Source organism: Phycodurus eques, chromosome 3 (assembly GCF_024500275.1).
Source record: "Phycodurus eques isolate BA_2022a chromosome 3, UOR_Pequ_1.1, whole genome shotgun sequence".
Classification (NCBI taxonomy): domain Eukaryota; kingdom Metazoa; phylum Chordata; class Actinopteri; order Syngnathiformes; family Syngnathidae; genus Phycodurus; species Phycodurus eques.
In genome coordinates this window covers 22,786,924-22,811,566 of record NC_084527.1, presented here as the reverse complement: position 1 = coordinate 22,811,566, position 24,643 = coordinate 22,786,924, and the positions used below count along the sequence as shown (strand labels likewise).

The 24,643-nt window shown below is 39.4% G+C and overlaps 2 protein-coding genes across 2 annotated transcripts in view; one reads left to right on the top strand and one right to left on the bottom strand.

The window, feature by feature from the left end:
* Positions 1 to 10,098: 10,098 nt before the first annotated feature.
* tmem175 (transmembrane protein 175) lies at positions 10,099 to 19,971 on the top strand. The gene is made up of 10 exons (XM_061672727.1): positions 10,099 to 10,349; positions 11,691 to 11,729; positions 11,792 to 11,889; positions 12,488 to 12,539; positions 12,626 to 12,661; positions 12,739 to 12,822; positions 12,895 to 13,059; positions 14,402 to 14,480; positions 14,580 to 14,715; positions 15,467 to 19,971. The coding sequence occupies exons 1-10, from the start codon at positions 10,146 to 10,148 to the stop codon at positions 16,137 to 16,139; spliced, it is 1,566 nt and encodes a 521-aa protein (XP_061528711.1). The 5' UTR covers positions 10,099 to 10,145; the 3' UTR covers positions 16,140 to 19,971.
* The window catches only part of cds1 (CDP-diacylglycerol synthase (phosphatidate cytidylyltransferase) 1), a 19,870-nt gene continuing 15,085 nt past the window's right edge, over positions 19,859 to 24,643 (bottom strand). Inside the window, exons 11-13 of the mRNA XM_061672728.1 lie at positions 23,523 to 23,642; positions 23,317 to 23,420; positions 19,859 to 22,847 (exon numbers count right to left, since the gene is read on the bottom strand). Coding sequence (XP_061528712.1) covers positions 22,724 to 22,847; positions 23,317 to 23,420; positions 23,523 to 23,642 — 348 coding nt within the window. The 3' untranslated portion in view covers positions 19,859 to 22,723. The remainder of the gene's footprint in view (positions 22,848 to 23,316; positions 23,421 to 23,522; positions 23,643 to 24,643) is intronic.

Genomic DNA, 24,643 nt, shown 5'->3' with positions numbered 1-24,643 from the left:
ATGAAGGGCCGTCTGGGAAGGCGTGTGGTGGGTAAGGTCCTAAATGCGCACGTGGTTTTCAGGGTTCAAAGCGACACACTTACTGAATGATTTGGCCGCCGCAAAACACGTTCACTTGACCACAGACAACATCATCTAGGGGCCATCTAATCTACCCAATCGACCTACTAATCTAATTGACCTACCTACCTAGCGATGTAATCTATATATAGTAACTACCTAAACCATGAGAGTTTCAGGTGTTAAACCTTGTCCCATTTCTGTTACTGCTCCATTATTACCTCAGAAGGCAGGAAAACTGCCAGGTAGACTTTGAACCGCCAAGCTGTGTCAGTGATGTTCACTCAGAACTTCCAAGGAAAAAGGTGGGAAATTCCCATCTTTATTAGGCACCGTGAACAGAGCTATAAATACTGTACTGTAGACACACGTCACACACACACGCACACACACACATACACGCACACACAGTTTAGAAGACGACGTAGAGGAATTTCTACTTTGACTTCTCACTTCCTATGCTGCAAACAGGAAGTAAGAGGCTAAAAGTGGAAATAAAAGTTCTAAATTCACACATGCGGACCAGAAACTCGCCATGTTTGGTCTTTGCTTTGGGGGGGAAAAAAGGTGGTTTCTTACATAATAGCTTTTACGTAATGAGGAATGTAGGGCAGACTTCATGCTAATATCACTACACCATTTGTATACTGTGTGGAATGACCTAGAACACAGCACTGGTCCATTATACTATACAGTACATACATCAAGACAAGGTCCTAGACAGGACCAGGGCTATAACCGGGACCAAGGCCTAGACTGGGACCAAAACTTTGCGCAAGCTCAAGGCACGGACGAGAACAAAGGCCTAGACCAGGCCTCAATTTTCAGCCTTAGTTGTTCACATGGTTTCAATCAGCTGTACTCACACTGTTAGCTGCTGATTGACAGCAGTGGTGGGAGGGAGTATGTGGTAAAAAGGGGGTGCGGAGGGGGTCTCCTCGATGTGTGGTCAGGATCAGTTTACCATCAGAAAACAAAACGGGCCAGGGGGACGCCAGACATTTCTCACTCGCCAAAAGGAGGTCGCCACGGTGACCTAGGTGGGACACATTCCTCCCAGTGGGGGTTGGGGGATGTGGGGGGTCTGGCTGGAACCCCACACTGGAAATAATGAGATGTTTTGAAAATTCAGCTTCCCAAACCAGTTTTAATTAGCAACATGAAACTTGGTAGGTGTGTCTGTCATTAGTATATCAACAAAAAAGTTTCAAGAAGCCATGTCTTAAAAACACAGGAAGCCTGTCATTTTGGCCTAAAGCGGCCATTTTAGGTTAAATATGCTAATTTCAGGGGGTCCTTTAAATGTTTTGAAAATTCAGCACCTGAAGGTAGTTTAACTTAGCACCATGAAACTTGGTAGGCATGTCTCGCATAAAAAGACCTCCACAGCCAAAAAGATGCAGGACGTCTGCCATTTTATTTTGGAGCATTGGGTTTAGGTTCAATTTGTCATTTGGAAGGTCGTTCAAATGTTTTCAAAAATTCAGCCCCTGAGGTTGGTTTCACTGAGCAGCATGAAATTTGAGAGGCAACTCTATCATAAGTCGACCCACAAAATGTCCAAAGAAGTCACGCTTGAAAAAACACAGGACATTTGCAATGTCGGGCGATGAACCACATGCTGCTTCACCAAGACATGATCACACGTGGTGGCCTGCTCTGGTCCATTTCCATTGTACTCACCGCTGTACATCATTCGTATTGGTCTAGTGCAGGGGTGTTCAAACTTATTTCTCTGAGGATACGGAAAAATCGAAGGATCTTTGAAATCCTTCAACTTTAAATGATTAAACACGCTAAACCCGCACGAGTCACCGAACCCCGACACCACTGCTGATGACGTGGAACACCTAGTTTTAATCAGGACTTTGAAATTTCTCTTTAGAGCAAGTACACACCTTACAATTCTCGGAGAACATTTCCCAAATTTTAATTTGACAAACCCCCCTCGAAAACTTCAACATTTCCAAATCCATATTGTAATGTGTATTATATATTTTTCCACGCCTCTGCCAAATGTGACGTACATTGGTCGATATGCAGACACATTTTTTGGACCCTCCAGGTCGCTTGTGATATTATTCTGACCCACCATGATGGCTCATATTTTCCGCCGCTTGCAATGCTAACTTAAGGAATTTGATCAACTACAAATGCTTCTTAACTGTGCTCTATTTATTCCTTCCTGTGTATTTGAACAACTTACAGAGTGTTTCTTCATTCTTGAAACTTATTTTTTTAATGTGTGTTTGAGTGCCAAACAAAACCACACATCACCTGACTGCCACCTGCCAACTGTTTGGCTCTTGACCATTATTTTTTTTGTCAACTTTGGCCCTTGGCTTCTCATAATTACTTAAAGTTCATCATTATTATATGTTATCTGTTTCTGCGTTTAGCAAGCTTTCCAACGATACCGCCGTTTTGAAAATAAAATTATTTCTTTTCGTGCAAATTAGGGTTGCGGGCTGTGTTCAATGTTATCTGTAGTACATGCCGCGGGCCACAAAAAAAATGGACGGCGGGCCCTCATGGCTTGCGGAGCACAGTTTGGACACCACTGGTCTAGCGTGTCTGGTGGAGTAATCCTTCATGACCCGAAGCGACTCCGCGGCCTGCCACTGTTGTTACTCATTGTTCTTTAAACATCTCTTTATTGTTTCACATGTCGTTAGCATTTTTTCCAAACATTTTCTCACCTGCTAGCTGCTAGCGCTGGAGCAGGTGGCAAAACGTAATTGACGCATGAACACACACACACACACACAGTCACTGTTTTCTAATTAGTCTGAGCAGCTGTGTTTTGTCGTGTGTTTCTGTGTGTGCATAAGTAAATGTTCATGTTATGTTCACACGGGTGAAGCAGTGGATTTCGCTTGGTGGCCTCACAGCGAGAAGGTGCTGGGTTCAAGTCTGTGTCTATGGGAAACAGCTCAGCATCACAGCTTGTCAACATCAAGTCCGGCGGCGCGCGCACACACGCGCGATTACATAACCTTAAGGTTTTACATAATGGTGAAGGAGGGGAAGCGGGCCAGCGTCCATTTTAGGTCTCCGTGGACCTTCTCAAGAGAGTGGACAAGGAGCACAGACGGTGACCTCATCTGAGGTACTTTCTTTTTCTTCTGACGTCTAAATAGAGCGAAGACGTGGCCGAGCGGTTCAAATTTATAATGGAACACGAGTGTGAAAAAAAAGACAAAATATATCTATGAATATATGAAGTTTGGAACATTCTTTGAAAGGTCCAGTTGGACCTCACGGTGCCACCCAACTAAAATCATCCTCCCATGAAGCCAAATAGTGGAAGTTAATAGAACAAGTCACAATTTCAAATCATAATCTTACGAGAATAGTGTTAATGTGTTTTTTTCTCAAAGGAAAACTAGTATTTCTTATTTTGGGGAGGGAGAAAAAGATCAGGATGTTTGTCTTATTTGTTTGAGAAATAAGTTGAATTTTTAAGGAACATTTTCAATTTTTGAGGAAAAAGATATGGGTTTTTTTTTTTTTTTTTTTTTTTAGTAAACCAGTAAAATACTATTGAGTAAAGAACTACTTTTTGGGAGAAATAAATTGAATATTTGGCGAGAAAAGCTAGGTTTAAAAAGAAAATTGGAGGATCCAGCTGCTTATTCTGCAAGGCTGTTTAAACAATCTCATTTCATGAACGCGACGCACGACTGAATTTGTTTTAAAAATATTTCAAGATGAGTGAGATCTCGGAATGAAATCCTATTTTTATTTTACAGACAACAAGAAGATGGATGGATGGATAATTTGAAAACATTATCTGTAGTAACTCTCAGTCCATTTGTTCCAAAATGATATATTACTTGCAGCTAACAGGAGCTTGTTAGTCATTCGTCTTCCATTTTCTTTGTCTGTCTTGAGACCTAATTTCCATTTTTCTGTCTTTGATGAAGTCATCTTTAATGAGCAAATGTCACACAGGAACATTAAGATATTGCTTCCATGGTGTTACCATGAATTAAAATATTCCAAACAAACCAATAGTGAAAGGCCATAAAACGTCTAAGAAAGATTAACACGCAGCCACTTCCTCGTCCGGTTGCGAATATTATGATATTTTGGGGGAGGGGGCAAAGCACAAATGTTATCATCATCAGAGGACGTTCACGACACATTTTTATTGATTTAAATTATTTTTCTGTCACATTGCCACTTCGCATCAAAGCGAAACGACGTCGCTTATCACGACTGCGCACAAAAGACAAGACACTCGTCCAATTGACGCGTTGAGTAAACGCTTCGGGCGAAGAAGATCAAATTGTCTTTGTGGACGTGTGTGCATGTTTGTGCGAGGGTCATTGTATTGTACAAAAGCCTCATGCTTTATTCATGATGATGAGCCTAGCCTGAGCTTTATTCTTCTTATTTCTATTATCATAACGCTTCGTACAGCAGGATCAACAATATACAAGCCATGGTAGTAGGACTTTATACTGGTGTTACAGTTGTATTTTGGAGAAAAACTGTTGTGTTTTTTTCTTTAAATTTGTTTCTTTTATTTTAAATAATTCATGTTTTTATGAGTTTTCTTTTTCAGATACATTTGGATTTAAGTCTAAAGAAGTGAATAAATATGTAAAATACACAATTTTTACATGAAAAAATGTCTTTCAAATACAAATGTAATCTTTTTAATATATTGTTTCCAAGAAAAAGTCATGGTTTTTTTTAATGTTCACTTCAGAATCTGTTAATATTTTTTTTCCTAAATAAACGTTTTTCGTAGCCGGCATGGTGAACGACTGGTCAGCACATCCGCCTCACAGTTCTGAGGACCGGGGTTCAAATCCCGGCCTCGCCTGTGTGGAGTTTGCATGTTCTCCCCGTGCCTGGGTGGGTTTCCTCCCATGTCAGCTCAGACCAATGAAGCCCAGTGACTTTTCAAACCTGCTAAGTAGATTGAACAACTTTTGATGAAACCATTTTTTTTTTCATTAATCCAACCATGTGACAGCAAGCACAAAACCCGAGCTACGTTAGCATGTTAGCCCGTAGCAATGCAAATGAAATTTGCACGACTGTCGTTTGAAAGTTGAAAGAAGGTCAAACAGCGTCCATAAAGTGCAACAGGACATTTGCGGAATGTGCCGTGTGTGCGTTCTTACAAAAGCGAGTAATAATAAGAATAATGCTCGATATTCATATGCTAAGCCGAGTTTTAATGAGATTAGCACACAGCACGTTATTGAAGTTAATCGGCTTAACGCGGCCGGCCAAATGCGAAGGAAAAAATCACCCAAGCAAATTCATTTCCTGCATGGATTGAGGGAAAGAGAGAGAGAGAGAGAGCGGGGAAGGGACGTCAAATACTATTGGACGAGCCTATTGTTAATCAGGCGGACCACCAAGACCGATTCTACCATGCGCAATTCAAAAAGTAGCATTTAAAAAAATAATAATAATAAAGTCGTAATCTTAAAAGAATCAAATTGGATTTTTTTCGAGAAAGAAAATTGCAATTATGACAAAAGGCTGTATTTTCTTGAGATACAAGGTCGCTATAAAGTTTTCATTAAAAAAAGGAGTACAATTTTACAAGAGAAAAGTTGTATTTCAAGGAAAAATATTAGATATTATACTATAATACAATAAATTCAATTTCTTGCAAAGTTATAAGAATAAAGTAAAATAATTAAGTCTTTTTTTCCCAAGAAAAAAAATTCATATTTGAGAGTCATGGTATTTTTCGAGAGAAAAAGGCATACTTTTTCAAAATACAATAAAATAATATTTTTCAAAGAAAAAGCCATTCTTGTATGAGTATAAAGTCGTACTTTTCAGAGGACCAAAAAAGCTATCTTACGAGTGACACATCCGGTGAGGACATGCCATAAGATAAGATAAGAGAGGACATAAAAAGGCAGGACAGGATGTGGGAAATGAGCAAGGCAGTGCTACTGACGACTGGTGCGGTGGGATTCTTTTTTTAGTGTCGAAACACCTGGAAGAACCTGTGAATTGATACGTTAGTATAACCTGTGTTGTCGTTAGTGATCCCAGCACAAGTAAAGTCTAGGATGTTTCTATCACGTATTGGTGAATGAACACCATCATATCACATGCACGTTAGTCAACGGGTGTACGGAGTTGCTGAGCTGGCACATGGAGGAAGGGCGGGCCACAAGGGGGGCTAAGCCAGCGAGTCATCTTATTCTGAACAGAAAAGTGAAAATCTTTCATGAAAAAAAAAAAAAGTATTTTTAGAGGCAAGCATCTTTTTTTCTTGGAAAAATGTTGTAACATCATGAGACTGAATTTTATCCTCTCAAGAAAAAAGAAATAATCCTAAAAAAAAAATAAGTAATTAAAAATGCATTCACTAATTTAAAAGTGTATTCATTTGAATAATTTAATAAAGGGTAAATAAAAAGATTATAAAAAAGACAAGAAAATCAAAATAAAGGAATATTTACTTAATCAATTAATGAAAATGCATTAATGAAACAGTAATGACAATAGTCATATTTTTTACACCTTTTTGAAAAAGGTCATATTATTTTGAGAATAATGATTTTTTCTTTCAAGAAAAAGTTTCAAGTTTAAAACAAGTCATATTCTTCAAGAAAAAAAGTCATAGTAGCTATTTTATGACAATAGTCTGATTTTTCGAGAAAAAAGACAATATTTTGACAATAAAGTTGTTTAATCTTGAATTAATTTATTCCTTTATCTTCGGAAAAAGTTGTCTTTTTCTAAGGAAAAAGGAAAAAGTAATCACAGTAAAAACACACAACGACATTCCCAGCTGGCTAATTCCGTCCTCGTGCTTCAGTGTTTATGTGCATACACAGTGTACTTCCTTGTTCACACACACTCGGCTTGATGCCATTACATAACGTGTGTGTGTGTGTGTTTTAGCCTCCATCCATCCATTTTCTGAGCCGCTTCTCCTCACGAGGGTCACGGGCGTGCTGGAGCCCATCCCAGCTATCATCGGGCAGGAGGCGGGGTACACCCTGAACTGGTTGCCAGCCAATCGCAGGGCACATACAAACAAACAACCGTTCGCACTCACATTCACATCTATGGCGGGGGTTCACTGTATTGCTATTGCCATTATTTCCCATAGGGGGGAAATCTGAACAAAAAGTGACATTTTGATGTAAGTGCTTACTTATGTAAGTGTGGTGCGTTCGTAAGAGAGTTGATATGGTTTGACATCCTGAGCCGAGAGAGTTGTACATTAGAACCTTTGGGATGCTGAACACATCTGACTGGAAACCACAAAAGTTCCTCAATCACGGGAACCGAGCCCTAAAAATTTGTTTTGGGGTAATTTATCAGGACCAAAAGAACATACGCATTGAATTCATTTTGTGACCACTAGGGCTCTTCACGAATCGGTGGTGACTCGAATTGGCATTCAAGTCGACCAGGAAAAAAAACTAAGGCCAAATCAGAGTTTTCGGGACCGAATCACAACGAATGAAAGAATAACATACTACTTACTTTATTCTGACAAGAGCTGCAACTGCTGCCACACTGCATTTAGTTCATAAGTATTTCACGATATTCAGCCTTTACATATGGTGGACGCCATTTGGACTTAGCGCACATAGTGTTTGCGCGTGCACGCAGTCGTAGTCACAGATATGAAGACGAGGTTTGTCAGCGTGCTGTCGCAGCCCAGTTACGTGGCTACGTGGAGGCCATACGCCACTGTACTTTTCTGATTATGAACATTTTTTTCTCCATGATAACCTTTGGTGAAGCAAATCCACATGTGATTGAGAGATTTATGGATTATTCTGTTCATGCAACTGTCGTCTGACTTTAATACAGCGGGTCATCTTCCGTTTTTCGTCATCCTCTGACACTTTCCCCCCTCATCATTTCATACTCCAGTGACACACACACACACACACACACACACACACGCTACAAATCCACTGGATTGCAATGACGTCTGATGGTTTAGCGCCTGTGCTGTTTCTGGATTACAGCTGTGTGTGTGCATGTATGTTTCTGTGTGCGTGCGTGTGGTAATGTAATGTCCAGCCACTCTAATTCCACGCGAAAACAGCATAACAAACAACAAAAACACAACCTAAGGAGTGGAACGTCAACTCTTAAGATACAATCTTTGCATTCAAAATCCAATATATTAACCGGGAATATTACGAATAAAAATCCCACAAAGGTGAATAATAATAAGAACTAAATCCCACCGAAAAAAAAGGCAATTTTGGTGCGATAGTAATGAAAAGATCTAAACTTTAGATATTCTTATTAATCCACTCACACCACAAAAACAGAATAATAAGAATTAAAGCACCCCAAAAGGTGATTTAGTTCATAGAATAATTTGAATTAAAGCCTACAAAAAGATGATTGGAATATTAACAAATAAAGCACCACAAAGGGTGATCTCGCTGCTGAAATAATAAGAATTAAAGCTCCCCAGGTCAGAATAATAAACCAAATTAAAAATTTGAAAAGGCAATTTATTTGCTGCACTAATAAAAAGAAGTCCACGCAAAAATGTTATTCGGTTGTGGAATAATAAGAAATGAAGTCTCCAAAAAGCTGATGTAGTTGCTTGAAAAATAATATCAAAAGCTCCAAAAAGGAGTTTTAGTTACCAGAATAATACAAAGAATTGCAGACCCCGAAAAGGCAATTTAATTGCCAGAATAATAAGAATTAGAGCCTCCAAAGGGACACAATAACATGGATTAAAGACACCCCATTAACATCACCCCAAAAGGCCAGAATAGTAAGAAATTCACTGTCGTAGTAAGAAGTCCAAAAGGCAATATAGTTGTGGAATAATAAGAATTAAAGCCCCCAAAAAGGCAAATTACTTGCCTGAATAATAAGAATTAAAAACTCCAAAACGGTGATTTAGTTTCTTGAATAGTATTAAAAACAATAACAATGTGTGAATGCCGAATGCACAATGAAAGCCCCCAAAAAGGTTGGTATAACATGTATTAAAGCCCCCCCGCCCCCCATCAAAAATTAAATAAAATAAAAACAGAAAAAAAAGGTGATTTGTCTGCTGTAATAATAAAAATTAAAGCCCGCAAAAGGTGAGTGACTTGAATCATATCAATTTCACTTGTATCCTCCTCAACCAGGATGTGAAACTGAAGCTGCGCCCCATCCCTGCTTCCCAAAAGCCTTCCTGCTCTGACGGGCTCCCGACCGTGTCACCGTGCGGCCCTCGCCATCCGGATCATCTGGTCTTAGCCTCCATTAAAAGTGACTTTTTTGTATGTGTGTGTGTCTGCAGCTGCTTCTTAAGTGCAACGCAGATTAAACAGCAATTAGTAGAGCAGCGTGGACAGATCACAGCTGTCAGGATGACATCATCGCCGAGGCGACCAATCCACAGGGGCCCCTATTCCTCCGAGCTAACGTGCTACGATAACCTCAAAAAGCAACATGATTATGTATTGATTGTTGCTGTGTATTTTTTTTTGTATTAATTTTTTTCCTGACGTTTAGAGTCTGAGTGTCCAGAGAGATCAAATAAATCAAATGCATTATAAAGTTTAAAAAGAGAGAGAGAGAAAACAAGTTGTAACCTTGAAAAATACATTCGCTTTTTCGAAGTTGTATTTTTTGTTATGACGCCATTTTTAATATTGAGACGTCGCATCATATTTAAATGAATCACATGGTCATTATTGTGTGTCTAGTTATTTAAATTATAATATACATATATAAATTATGTAAAAATTCAACTCAATAATTTGTATCGTTCCCTTCTATTTTTTTAAATACATTTGTACACAAAAGATGTCCACTCAGCTAGACCGCTGCCTCTCTCTAGAGGCAGAAAGATGACACTACAACAACATTTTCCTGTTAGTAATGATTAAAAAACAACAACTGATAATTCAATGAGGCTTACTTGTGCTTTTAGTAGATCAAAAAGCTTTTACTTTCACAACTGAGTAATTTTAATCGAGTGCGTGAGACGTCGATCTCGTCGGGAAACTATTTACCATGACGCGCCATTGCTGATGTCTGGCACTTCCGCATCCGATTGCCCCGCCCCCTAAAAGGTTGTTTGCAAACACAGCGGCGGCCCGACGAGCTCCGCGATGGGCCGACACGAAGACGAAGACGACGACCACGCGGCGGAAGAGGAGCAGGGAGAGGAGCGGCCCGCCTCTACTGTCTCCACAGAGAGCCTCCTGGCCGCCTCGGTCGACGTCGAGGAGGAGGGAGCCCACGGAGGCACGCAGTCTTCCCACCGACTGCTGGCCTACAGCGACGCGCTGCTCTCCATCATCGCCACCGTCATGGTAAGACGGCGGAAGACACGCAAATCAATGGCTGGCCGGACAGTTGTTGCGACGGTGACGTAATACAAGTGGGCGGGTCTTGCCAACGGCGGGAAAGTCAAAGACTACAATACAATGGCGGTTCTGCGGGGCCTTAACATGGACCGTAGATGATGAAATCCCTGAATTCTGAACAATTGCACTTTGAGAAACGTCCGTAACTTGTTGGACTATTTGCTCACGCAGTTGTTCACCCAGTGGTGAACCGCACCCCATCTTTGCTTGTGAACAAATGAGCCTTTTGGCGGTGTGCCTCCTGTTTCCAATTAACCTGTTCACCTGTGGAAGGTTCCAAAAAGTTTTTTGTTTGTTTTGTTTTTTGTGTGTGTTTTTTTCCCCCCAAGCATTCCTCAACTTTTCAGTCTTTTATTGGCCCTGTCCCAGCTTTTTTGTAACATGTTGCAGGCATCAAATTCAAAATGAGACAATATTTGCACACACACGCACACAAAAAGTTCATCAGTGTGTAGATTAAATATCTTGTCTTTATAGTGTATTCAATTATTGTATTGTTTTTATTTACATTTCATACGTCAAAAGTGTATTGGAATTGGGGTTTGTAAAATCAAATGTTTTCAAATGTCTTATTTTGATTAAACTCAAAGATAATCATCTGCTTTCATGGAGTACTGCAGAAATCTGAGGATATTTACTGTTGAGAGGCTGAAATTCTGAGGATTTTGGACCATTTTAAGCTAAGGTCTCTAAACAATTATTCCATCCGTCCAATTTGCTGTGCTTATACATAGTTATGATCATTGAGGGACTGGCTAATTAATTGACTTTTCTGATGCACGGATTAACGGCACAAATGTTCTTTTGATGATGAAATGGATAGGGTGCATCGAACTGACGTTCGCTAGCAGGCTAGCCATTATTGTTTTGATAAATTACTAAAAAGACAACCAAAGCAAACATTTTATACATACCTGTGAGAAAATGTCTTTGAGGCAGTCTTGCGATTTTCCCTGTTCAACTCTGCGACATTCACTCAATTTATCCTCCTCACCCACAGTCATTTTAATATTTTTGAAGGCAAAAAAAAAAAAAAAAACCTAAACCCTTTGGGGGTATAAATATGGCTGCACATTCCCAAACACAAAAACATTTTGTCATTGTTTTCAGCATGGCTAAAATGAGGTGTTTTATCATAGCACTATCATTTTATTATTCCTTTGTTATAGCTCAAAATGGCTTATGTGAGATCTTTCTCTGTCTTGATCTTTTTGCGTCCTTTCAGTCCAATATGGCCAACATGAGCAACATTAACGTGTGTGTGGATGTGCGTGTGCGTGCGTGCAGATTCTTCCCGTGGCCCACACCAAGATGGAGGATGAGAAGGTAACACGTGACATGATAATCGTTGTCAAGTGTTGCCGTGGTAACGCAGTCTCCATTTGAAGGAGCTGGACGAGAACCTTCAGCTTCTGCTGGGCACCAAGATGGCCGTATACCTGATGACTTTCCTCATAGTCACTGTGGCCTGGGCGGCGCACATCAGGTGGAGAAGAATAACTACAACATCGTTCTTCTTTTTGGACCGGTCTTGTTCCTGCTCGACTCTTTGTCCTTTATTTTTTTGTAGTTCATATTTGACTTGTATTTTGTTCCAGTTTGAGTTGTTCCTGTTTGATCTGTCTTGTTCCTGTCAAACTATTTGTCACCTTTCATTTCTTATGTGACTTTTTGTGGTTCCTGTTTTGACTTGTTCTTGTTCCTATTTGTGTTGTTCTTGCTCCAGTTTTTCTTTTTCTGGTTCCTTTTTACCCGTTTTTCTCCAACCCAACTACAGTATTTGTGGCATTTTTTTCCTTGTGATTAATTTTTTTTTAGATCCTGTTCTTGTCCCTGTTTAACTCATTCTGTTTCAGTTTGACTTGTTCTTATTCCTTTTTTACCAGTCTTGCTCTTGTCCGACTATTTGTCATCTTTCATTTCTTATGTGACTTGTTCTTGCTCCAGTTTTGTCTCATTCTTGAGCTTTTTTGACCTGACTCGTCAGTACAACTAAAGTATTTGTCCTTTGTGTATTCTTATGTGACATTTTGTAGTTCCTGTTTGACTTGATCTTGTTCCTTTTTTACATGTTCTTGTTACAGGTTATTTCAGGTGATCGTTCGGATCGACGACACTCTGGCCTTGCTTAACCTCGTAAGTAGAGCAATGTGGATAGTGTTCTTGTTCCTGGCATGATATTGCTGTTCCTGATGTGTTCTTGTTCCTGTGTGGTGTTTCAGGCATGCATGATGCTGATCACCCTGCTGCCGTACACGGTCAGTATCCGTCTCGCCATTCATTGACAGACGACATCACTGACGGCATAACAGCAGATGTTTTCTGCTCTGTGCAGTTTTCGCTGATGGCGACCTTTCCTTCGCACATCCTGGGAATTCTTCTATTCTGCGGCTGTGTGATGGTCATCGGCGTCATTCAGGTCTTCCCTTAGCATTAGCATCGGCATCTCCAAGCTTGAGTTGTCACTGACGTTGTTGTTGTTTTTGTTCAGTCGGTGATCGTGTTGTATGCCTTCGGCCGTCCGTTCCTGCTCCAGGATCAGATCAGAGCGAGTGAGGATCACTCGGTGTACAAACGTCACATCCTCAAAGTCCTCCTCAGGGTTCCTCTCATGTGTCTCTTGGCTGGACTTTGCTCATTCTTCTGCTACCAGTTGGTAGGTCCCGCCTCCCTGGCTTGATGTTCTTGTTTCAGAAACAATGTTGTTGTTCCTGGCCTGATATTTCTGTTTGTGAAGTTGCAGATCCTGATAGCATGTAGTTGTTCCTAATATTAGTTTTTTTGTTTTCCTGAGATGAGGTTGTTCCGGGCTTAATGTTGTTGGTCTTTAAGTGATGTTGCCGTTCCTGACTTGATCTTTTTCCCGTCGTGATGTTGCCAATTGTGAGGTTGCAGTTCCTGATGTGATGTAGTTATTTCTGATGTGAGTTTTTTTGTTTTCCTGATATGAGCTTGTTCCTGGCTTGATGTTGTTCTTGATGTGATGTTGCTGTTCATGATTTGATGTTGTCCCAATTGTGCTGTTGACCTTTGTGAGGTTGTGATTCCTGATGAGATGCAGTTGTTCGCCACGTTAGCATGTTCTTCTTCACTTGATGTTGTTGTTCCTGATTTAATTTTGTTGTTACTAACTTAAGGTTGCGTTGTTGCCTGATATATTCTTGTTCCTGATGTCATGTTGTTGTTGCTGTTGTGAGGTTGCTTTTCCTGACATGTTTTTCCTGATGTGAGATTTTTGTTGTTCCTGTCATGAGGCTTTTCTTCCTGACTTGCGTTGTTCATGATGTTGTTCCTGACTTGACGTTGCTATTCCTAATGTGTTGTTGTTCGTGGCGTCATTTTGTTGTTCTTGACGGATGATGTTATTCCTGATGTGATGTTGATATTGTTGTCCCTGATTTGAAGTTTTTCTTCTTGACAAAAATATGCTGTTCCTAATGGCGTATTGCTGTTCTTGACGTGTGGTTGTTGTTCCTGGTGTGATGTTGTTCGACATGTTCTTGACGTGAGGTTGCTGTTCATCTTGGCATTATGTCGGTTTTGTTCCTGACATGAGGTTATTCTTCTTCCTGACATGTTATTGTACCTGACTGGAGGTTGTTGTTCCTGATGTGATGTTTCTGGCATGATTTGGTTGTTCCTTATGATGTTATTCCTGATGCAACGTTGATATTGTTGTTCCTAATTTGAGGTTGCTGTTCCTGACAAAGATACTGTATTTCCTGACTTGATGTTGCTGTTTTTCCTGAAGTGAGGTTGTTGTTCCTGATGTAATATTGTCTCTGATGCCACGCAGTTGTTCCTTATGTGAAGTTCTTATTGTGTTCCTGACTTGTGGTTGGTCTTTTTCCAATGACAATGTTCTTCCTTATGTGACTTTGCAGTACCTCATGTGTTCCTGATGTTGTTCCCGAGGTCCTGTTGTTCTGTATTGTTCCTTTGTCAGCATTAGCGACAGACAAGGCAGTCACTAAGTAGATTTTGTTTGTGTTTGTCAGTCGTACGTGTTGCTGGCTCTGGTCATCTTCCTTCCATACATCTCGCGGGGTGTCCTGTGGTGTCGGGACAAACTCCTCGGTAGGCACCTCCATCTTCATTTCTGCCAACGAGGACTTTTCAAGTAACGTCTAATAATAAATACTAAAAGTGGGTGATTGATTTGGGTGTGGTTTTGAGGTCCTGTGGAGGAGGATCCGGAGCAGGTGATGTTGTACAGCTTCCTGCCCAGTGAGCCGCTCAGTAAGGAGCGTGTGGAGGCCTTCAGTGATGGCGTCTACGCCATCGTGGCCACGCTCCTCATCCTGGATATTTGGTTAGCATCGTCATCCTCACTCAGAAATCTGAAAAATCACATTTTATTTGAAGGCCAGCTACTGTAATTTCTCGTGTATAATGCGCAAAAAAATTAATTTCAGTAGTGTGCATTACACATAAGTATAGTAAAGTTAGCACGTCACGCAATACACCCTACAGAAACGCCTGTGTCAACTCTTTTCTTATCTCATTTGTGATGCAATCAATACAAAATTGAGCAGACGAAACCTGTTTATATATATTCGGAAATGAATCTGCAAGCACTTATGGGATAGCGTTCTTTCCTTAATATGTCACTATTTTCACTCATTATTGGCTTTAAAAAAAATGCCGACTTTCAATATAGGCAAAATGACACTCCAGAAGACAGTAGTTCAACGAGGAAATGGCCTCGCCTGAAGTTGAAGTGTCAGGCCGTGACAGGTTGACATGGGTAATCCACAATCTAAAATACTTCCAGATTTTTAATCTTGCGGCGACATAATGAAGCACGGCTGTGGCAGAGTGAGGGAAGAGATTGAGTTTCACAACACTTAGCAGACCGTGCAAGTGTCCAACAGTCAATAGATGTGTTCTCAAGCTATTTCTAACACTTTAAATTGGTTAGTATAGATAACATTTTCTTGATTTAAATTTGTGGGAAAAAAATTGTAATTTGACCTTATTTGGACAAACAGGGTTTGCGTCCTACAGCGACGACAATAAACACTGATTATGCCACAGCCCTAATTCATTGTTTTGTTTTGCAGTGAGGACAACGTCCCCGAGCCGGCGTCGCTGCAGCAGCGCTTCAACAACAGCCTGGTGGCGGCGCTGGGCTCGTACGGGCCCGAGTACCTAGCTTACCTGGGCTCCTTCGCCACCGTGGGCCTGCTGTGGTTCGCGCACCACTCGCTCTTCCTGCAGGTGTCTCGGGCCACACGCGTGATGGGCCTTCTGAACACGCTGTCTCTGGCATTCGTCGGCGGCCTGCCGCTGGCCTTCCGGTTGACTCACGAGCTCCCTCGCGCCGCGCTCCGTGATGAGCGGCGCGCCGTGCAGGCCAGCTGCGTCCTGGTCTTTGGCGCCGGCGTGTTCCAGCTGGCCACCTGGGTGGCGGCGCTGCAGGGCGGCGGGCGGCAGACGCTGCGGCCGGCCGTGCGCTATGGCGGCCCCGAGCACATCTTCATGCTGGCCAAGCTGGCACTGTACCCGGCAGTGGCCCTTGCCGCCTTCCTGCTCACGTGCGTGTTGAGCCGCTTCAGTGTCACCATCTTCCACCTCATGGAGATCGCCACACCGCTCGCCTTCCTGCTGCTCAGGTTGATGGTGCGAGTCGCCCTCGCCCTGCTCAGACGCCTGTTTTGTCCTCAAAGGAGACAACCGGAAAATGGCGAGGAAAACATCACCTCGAGGGTGCAGTTTAACCCATTGATAATCTAGTTGTTTGAGTACTGTAATTTCTCGTGTAATTTTTTCCCCCCCAAAATTGTCAAAAGTCAGTAGTGCGCTTCTACATAGGTATAGGGGAAAATGAAAAAAACTTGCACATTTTATAAATGTATGCCGCCAACTAGAGGTTATGAAAAAGCTGCACACTTTCATTCCAATATGCCACCACCACCTAGAGGTTATGAGAAAGGTGTAGTCTACACTTTCATCACAATATGACATGGGTACGTATGACTGCATATATGTAGAGTTGTGCTCATAAGTTTACATACCCTGGCAGAATGTTAATTATTATTATTTTTTAATAAGACTAAACAACAACCACCATTAATTTATTTATGGTTATGTTTTGTTTAATGATAATGCTTTTCTGAAATGCCTCTTTAATTTGAATCCCATTAATCTGGCCCCTTGATGTTTTCTTTAAAGAATTGTACCCATCTTCCAAATTCTGCCTGGATAATCAAACATGAGCACAACTGTGTGTTATCTCATTGACTAAATAAAAGTAGTATTTCAAAATAAGAGCAAGTAAATTAATAAGTATTACGTGTTCAAATATAGTGCTCAACTTCAGAATATTTTTTTTGAAAAAAACAACAAAATACAGATAATACTTCATGTTTTGATCATAGGGGAAGAAGCAAAGTCTTGCATTGTAAAAATGCATTATACATAGGTTGAAGGGTTTTCCAGAATTTTTAGGTCAACTTTGACCCCCAAAGTGGGTACGCTTCATACACGAGAAATTACGGTAGTATGACGCGCTATGCATGCCTAATGAATTTAAAACAATGCGCTTTGTAACATTTTGGTGCTGCTAATTGTTGTTTTAACGTTAAGCGGTATCTACGTTAAAACATTTAAATGTTGTCCATTTTCATCACTCCAAGAAAAGTCTTGACAATGGTGAATGGACAAATAAGGCCTAAAACGCTAAAAAGGAAATTTGAGGTGGGAGATTTGTTTTTCATTAAATACGTAAAATATTAGAAACAACTGACTGACGCGCTAGTTAACTTGGGCATGCTAGCTAAATTGAAAACATCAGTCGCTGTAAAATTCGTAACGTTGGGAAATGAAGATAAAAGTAAAAAAATAATAATTCTGACATTAACAAAAAAAAAAAAGGCAGAGAAATCAGTTTTTAAACATTTGCTCAAGCAAACACGACACAGTGCGCCAGTAACTGTTTTAACGCTACACAGTGCCTATGTTAAAAACATTTTAGCAAATCAGGTCAAAGAAAATCTGTTTCGAAAAAGTCATGACAACGATGAATGGCGGGAAAAGATGTAAAACACTCAAATCCCAAAAAACACGCATAAAAAGATCTGTTTTTAAAAATGGTTACACATACATGACTTGACAAGCTTGTTTACATGGCCGTGCTAATAATTTAAGAGACGTTAAAAAACGTTTTAATGATGTCCATTTAGCAGATTCATAAGCCAGAAGAAAGTCACTTCAGGAAAACTTGAAGATAATGAAATGATGTAGAAGGCTTAAAACACTAAAAATGTATTTGTGATGGAAGTATATTGTCCCCCCATAAAATTAAATCCAAAAAATGCTGAGAAAAAAAAATCTGTCTTAAAATACATATTTGAACACAACTAATTGACAGACATTCACAAAAAAAGCATGGAGGAATCAGTTTTTAAACATAGCGGCTGAAGTAAGTATTCAACATGTCAGTATTTTTCTCACTAAATATATTTCCAAAGGTGCTATTGACACCATATGTTGGGAACAACCCAAGTAATCAATGCATACAAAGAAAGTAGAACAAATAAGATAAGAAATTAAATTTTGTGTAATAATGTGAAATAAGGCGACACGGTGACCGACTGGTTAGACCGTCTGCCTCACAGTTCTGAGGACCGGGGTTCAAATCCCGGCCTGTGTGGAGTTTGCATGTTCTCCCCGTGGCTGCGTGGGTTTTCTCCGGGTACTACGATTTCCTCCCACGTCCAAAACCATGCATGATGGGTTAATTGAAAACTCTAAATTGTCCAAAGGTGTGAATGTGAGTGCGAATGGTTGTTCGTTTCTATGTGCCCTGCAATTGGCTGGCGACCAATTAGCTACCTGGGATAGGCTGCAGCATGCCCGCGACCCTAGTGTGGATAAGCGGTACAGAAATGTGAAATAAAACCGGGAAAACGTATTGAACACGCCAACTGGTATTTATTTAAAATACTTTGAACAAAAGGCTTTGTTTGCTATGACAGACTCAAGAGGCCTCCTGTATGGAGAAACTAGTTGCATGCATTGCTCTGGTGTGATTTCGGCCCATTCCTCCACACAAGCAGTCTTCAAATCGAAGGTTCCGTGGGCTTCTTTTATGGACCTTGAGTTTCAGTTCTTTGCCTAGATTTTTGATTGGATTCAAGCCAGTTGATTGGCTGGGCCATTCTAGCGGTTTTATTTATTTTTTCTTTGAAACCAATTGAGAGTTTCCTTGGCAGTATGTTTTGGATCATTATCCTGCTGAATTGTCCACCCTCGTTTCATTTTCATCATCCTCGTAGCCTCGTCTTTTCATGCCTTTTTGCACCTCCCTTCATGTGTTCATTACTTTTCCCTCTGACATTTCACATTATTACACAATTTCTGAACTTATCTGGTCAACTTTCTTTGTATGTATGGATTACTTGGGTTGTTCCCAACATCTGGTGAAAATTTCAGGTCAAGAGCACCTTTGGAAATGTATTGAGTGAGAAAAATGTAGTTTGATTAAACACAAAGATTATGAATTCTGCTTTCATGACCAGGACCAAGATAGATCATTTCAAAAGTTCTTTTCGGTTACTCCCATTTCCTGTTACCAACCTTGTTGGACAGAACATGACACTTGTTAACATCGATGCACCAGTCACCGTCTTGTTTTAAGGCTAGGCTACATTAAAAACATTTTAATGTTGTACATTTTAACCAATCTCAAATCAGAAAAAAGTCACGGCAGTGATAAATGGAGCCTAAAGACATAAACCCCCACATCAGAATTTGTATGAAATTTATGAAAAATCCATAAAAATCTTATTTCTGAAAAATAAAAAAAAACACTTCTATCACACTAACTATCATGTATTACAGCGAGGCTACCCAATTTCATCCCAATTGGTGAACTTGGTATCTTTGCTGGAGAGCCTTTAGAACAAAGTACTAATTAGCCTTGGAATTCACCATAACTAGCCGCTTTAACCAAAAATGGCTTACTTCCTATTCAATTCCGGACCTGGGTCTTTGAGACTCTTTCGTGCGTCTTGTCACAATAGATATGTCCACCAAATTTTGTGTCGATTGGTGAAAATTAAGAATAACTGATACACTGATTAATGAAGTAATAAGAAATATCATTAAGCCATAATAATGTCAAATTGCACTTTTTCTGTTGTTCCAGTTAAATAGACCACAAATGACTCAAGATGTCAAAGAAAGCACTTTAAATATTAGAGTATAGAAGAGTATTCATACTTTTTTATATTATTAAGTCTTCTTTTTTATTGTTGTTACGATTGAGTAGACAATTGTAACGTTAGCTTCAGAAATTTGTGTTTAGGCATCTGGAATGTTCTTCACAATGATTGCGCTGCTTAAGTACGAAAAACCTTTGTGTGTAATTTGTCATTTTCCAAAATGTCTACATTTCATATCTGTATTTTTTCTTTGTTCTGTATAAACATTTTACAACAACACCCAATACAAATGTTTTAAAATGACTTTATTTACCCCGTGTTCATCTCAACCCCTTCATCATCACCATAATAAACATCAAATTAAATATTCACAGAATGATAAATAAAAAGCAACACCACCACTGAATGTTCGTTTTTTTTCCTGAAATAATTATTCTAAAAAACAAAAAAAACAACAGACAGACAGAATAAGAGTTAACTGGCATATGTAACGATGTTACACCCAATCATAATCAATTTCTAATGTGCAAGTCTGTCAAGAGAACAATTGAAATGCACATTATGGGGGTAAATGTTATATAAACATTTTTAAATTTTACAATAATTTACTTTTTGGCTTCAAAGAACCTCCCTAAAACGGTTTCCCAAACTGGGGAAAAAAAATAGAAATAAAAAAATTGGGGAGCAGATTGTCAGTCAAAATTTTTCAAGTTTATGTGTAAATTGTGACGATAAAGAAACAAGGCTGACTGCTGTCACAGTGTTCTGCAACATCTGGACACTTTCCACCATATGTTTATGATGTCATTATCTCACTCTGTGCTTTTTTTCACGCTTGTAACACAAAACACTTGTATCTCAAATCATCTTCCCCCATCAAAATGAATGGAAATACATTGAATCCATTCCAGCCACCAAAACATTTTTTTTTTAAACAAAAACAGCACTAAATAATGTAATTTAAAAACAGATACAGTAATTACAGAATAAAATAGAATGTAAATAGTTTTTTGCAAAGTTATTTGCTTCAATTTAATGTATATTGTGCTGCTCCTTTTGGCCTTGGCCACCTGGGGGTAGTATAACCCATCCATCCATAAATACGGATATACAGTAAATGGTGACGGACGAGATTGTCACAACTCCTTCGTAGGCTGCAGTAATCTTAGTCATTCTTCGCAAAGGATAAAGAATACATGCCTGAGTATTGTTATATTATCTGTCTTCATGTGTTGCAGCCCCGTTTGTGTTCAAATATTCTTTGCTTCAATGGTTATAACACGGCTACACCGACGCCATCTGCTAGCCTGTCTACGGCATTTTTGTTTGTTTGTTGAAAACAAACCACGCAGAGCAAGATAAATGAACAAATCAGCATTGAGATGTGTCGGCCAATTGGCTTCGAGTTGTGAGTCTTGTTTCTTAATTGTCACACCTCGTATCGTTTTGACTTTTTCAAATTTGGGTCTGAAAAGCCTACACCGTATGATTTATATGAATATTGACATATTCAAAATCAAGTGGTGTGCTTTCACAATAAAGCACCCTCGTCTGGTCCCAGTAGAACTTTAAAAATAAATGTCCTGGAGGAAAAAAAACTCGAAGTTCATCTGGAAGAAAGCAGCAGGAAGTAAAAAAAACAAACAAAAAAAAACACGACAACAAAAAAAATGCTTTGGTAAACCTTTTCCCTGTCCATAACATCGCATCGACATTCGGACAAAATTTGCATAAAATATTAACTGCACATCTTTTGCATAAAATATCGTCTTCATGGCAAACTACATTCAAAAACATCCTTAATATATTTGATGTCACGAAATAAAAGCCTCTAGAAAAAAAGTAGCGATCAGTGCGGCTCGCGTCAATTGCGGGTAAGAACATTTAGTTCTTATTCGTCAGTAGTACAATGCTAACGGGTTAGCAATTTCACAGCAGCCAGTCTAGCCTTATGCCACACACACACACATGCTCAAGTGTAGCTGAACAAATGAGTGCTTTGTAGTTTAACGTGACAAACTTGCAGTCAAGAAAATGCTAACTTGCGTAGCATGAGAAACTCTAAAAAAGCGGTGCTGCAAGTCACAGTATTAACTTGTTCATCAGCCAATGACTGAGCGGCTAATGAAGCTAAATTAGGAACACGAGTGACTACTTTTAATTTTTAAAAATAGTGTAATTTTAATTACTGTATATCCTTTTCGCATCTCTGCTAACTGCTAGCATTTTGGGGCGCTCAGTGCGGCTAGCGTCATTAGCGGTAGGAACATTTTAGTGTTTCTTCAACTTCAGTAGTAAATGCTAAAGGGAGAGTTTAGCGTTTTGCAGCCACACACATGCTCAAATGTTGTTAGTAGAATGAGCTAGCACTATTTAGTCAAAACTAGTAACAGCCAAGAAACTGCTAACTTCCCTAGCAGAAGAAACTTGTATTGCGTCTAAAGTTTTGTCGCCTTATGTGTCTTATGCCCCTGTCCAACTACTCATAAATAAAACTATAAAATTTAGCTATGAATTTATAGCCTTTTAGTATCTCTGCTAGTTGCTAGCATTTTCCCACCCTGTGCAGAACATACTCGTTATTATAGCATCTAAAGTTTTGTTAACTTTATGTAATTTGACGCTCTCGTCTAACTACTCTTAAAATATAAAACTTTTTTTCACCTTCTAAACGTTCAAATTTACTAAATGTGTGAATGCTAGTGAGCTACATTGAAATGCTACGTTAGATTTTTGTTGTTGTTGCATATATTATCATGGGTAGCTATATATTAGCTCAACATTTTTTATGCACATTAGCATATAGCAAGTGTGTGGTCTACTTTGGTGACTTGAGTGTGCGGGCTAAAGTGGCCGGTCGTCGGTTAGCACATGCGCTAGTCCGCTAACCAACTTGATTCATTGTTGGATCAGTGCAACGTGGGCTTCGACCACTTCCTGGTCAAAGATGGCGGCTGGATGCAGTGCTCCAAAACCGGCGGAAGACTTTGTTGTTGTTTTCAGTATTTTTGACAGCATTTTTTTTGGTTTGTTTTGTTTTTAGCTAGCGCAGGGTTCCAGTCAGATGAAGAGTCCTCAGTTTGACACACTTGTGTGTTGTTGTTGAGTACATAGTTGTACAATCACACACACTCTCCTGTCGCCACCCCCTCATCACTCCGTGGGGGGCAGCAGCCCTCTGTCCTTCAAGTGCGTGGTGAGCGTGTTGAAGATATTCAGCTGCTGCTCAGGCTGCAGCATCAGAAGCTGCTGCAGGACTTTGCTCGGGTTGGGGCCCCTGGGGCGGAAAACAACAATGGCAAGTTAAGCTTTGAGCCAAAATGGAAGACTTCTGGTGTGTTTTCACGCATGGCTTCTTGAGACTTTTTTTAATGGACTACTTATGATGGACGTCTACCAAATTTCATGTTGCTAAAATAAACTGGTTATGGGGCAGAATTTTCTGAAAATTTATAGGACCATTGGAAATGACCAAAATTAACATTAAATGGCCGCTTCAAACCAAAATAGGTAACGGTCTTTTCAGGTAAAGCTTCTTGAGGCATTTTTGTGAGTCTACTCACGATAGACATGTCTACCAAAATTCATGTAGCTAAGTGACAGCTTTGGGGGTTGAATTTTTAAATACTCTCGAGATGTTCATCTTTTAAATACCCCGGAAATGGCCTTATTGTACAAATGGTTTTGTAGCTTCAAAACCAAACAGCAGGCTTCCCGTATCTATTGGCTAATTTTTCTCTTTTCACCTGATGAAGCTGGCAATGTAGACATGGGTGAAAGTGGCCATCAGGTACTGACAGTCGAAGCGGTCCATGATCCCTCCATGTCCCGGGATGGTGCTGGCGAAGTCCTAGGAGAGAAGCGTGGCAGTTACGTTCAGCACCGTAAAACTTGACACCAAAATAACACTTAACACCGTAACAAGACAATAGTGAGCGAGCGACTGATTCACTTTGATCTTAAAGGCTCGCTTAAAGCCGCTTGCGAAGAAGCCGCCGAAAGGGCCAATGAGCGACGCGAAGGATGACAGGAAGATGCTGTGGATCTGGAACGGGTACAATGTCATCGTTTCCTGAGGAAGAAACCAGCAAACAAAACATATTACCGGTACGTATTCAGAATTCATTAAAATGTGTATGTCTTTTACAACATGTCGTCATGCAGCTGTTTCCCAACATTTTGGCTAAATAATTAAAATACTATTAAATGTTTTAAAATGTGTTCAGGTTTTGTTCATGAACTTATCCCCGTTATTCATAGAAACCTCTGCTTATTCCAGTTGTCTTTGTTTTTTGTTTTGTTTTTTAACCTGATCGTTCTGCTTATTCTTATTTTTTTCTGAATGTTTTTCATGGCAATTATAGGGGAGCATCAAATATTTGTGGTCGGGCTCGGTCCCCCACGCTGTTTTTAATTGTTTGCTCGTAAAAATATTTGGTTTGGTTCCCATTTGTTTTAAATTCAATAAAAAAAAATTACAAAAATTGCTTTTTATTTCATAAAAAAATGCTATATTAAAATATTTCAACCACTTTTATGATGATTTATAATATATATGTATATATACACCTTTTAAATTGTTTTATCTCAAAAATAAAAAACAACTGTTAACTTAGAAGCTAGATTAATTAGAATTAAAAAGTTCAATATTTTAATTGTTTTTATGTTGTACTTAAAACAAAATACATTTTGTTATCTTATTCATTGAAGTATTTTAATTGTTTCATTTAAGTTGAATTAAAAACCTTACTACTTTGTTTTTTACTTTTTTTATTTTTAAAATGTTATGTTAAAATGTTAAAACCTTATGTACTGCTATTTAATAAAATAAAAAATTAAAAGTAGTTGTGTTGTTCGAAACGTTTGGTATTTTATTATTCAATTACATTTTAAAAATATATTTTACATCATTACTGTAGTTCAAAACTGTTTTATGACTCAGCTGTTTTAATATCAGTTACATTACTTTCTATTGCCATTTCCAATATTGGTTACATTACTTTTTTTTAAATTAATCATATCAACTGCATTAATTTAATTTATTTTTAATTTTACAATTCTATTAAATTAAAA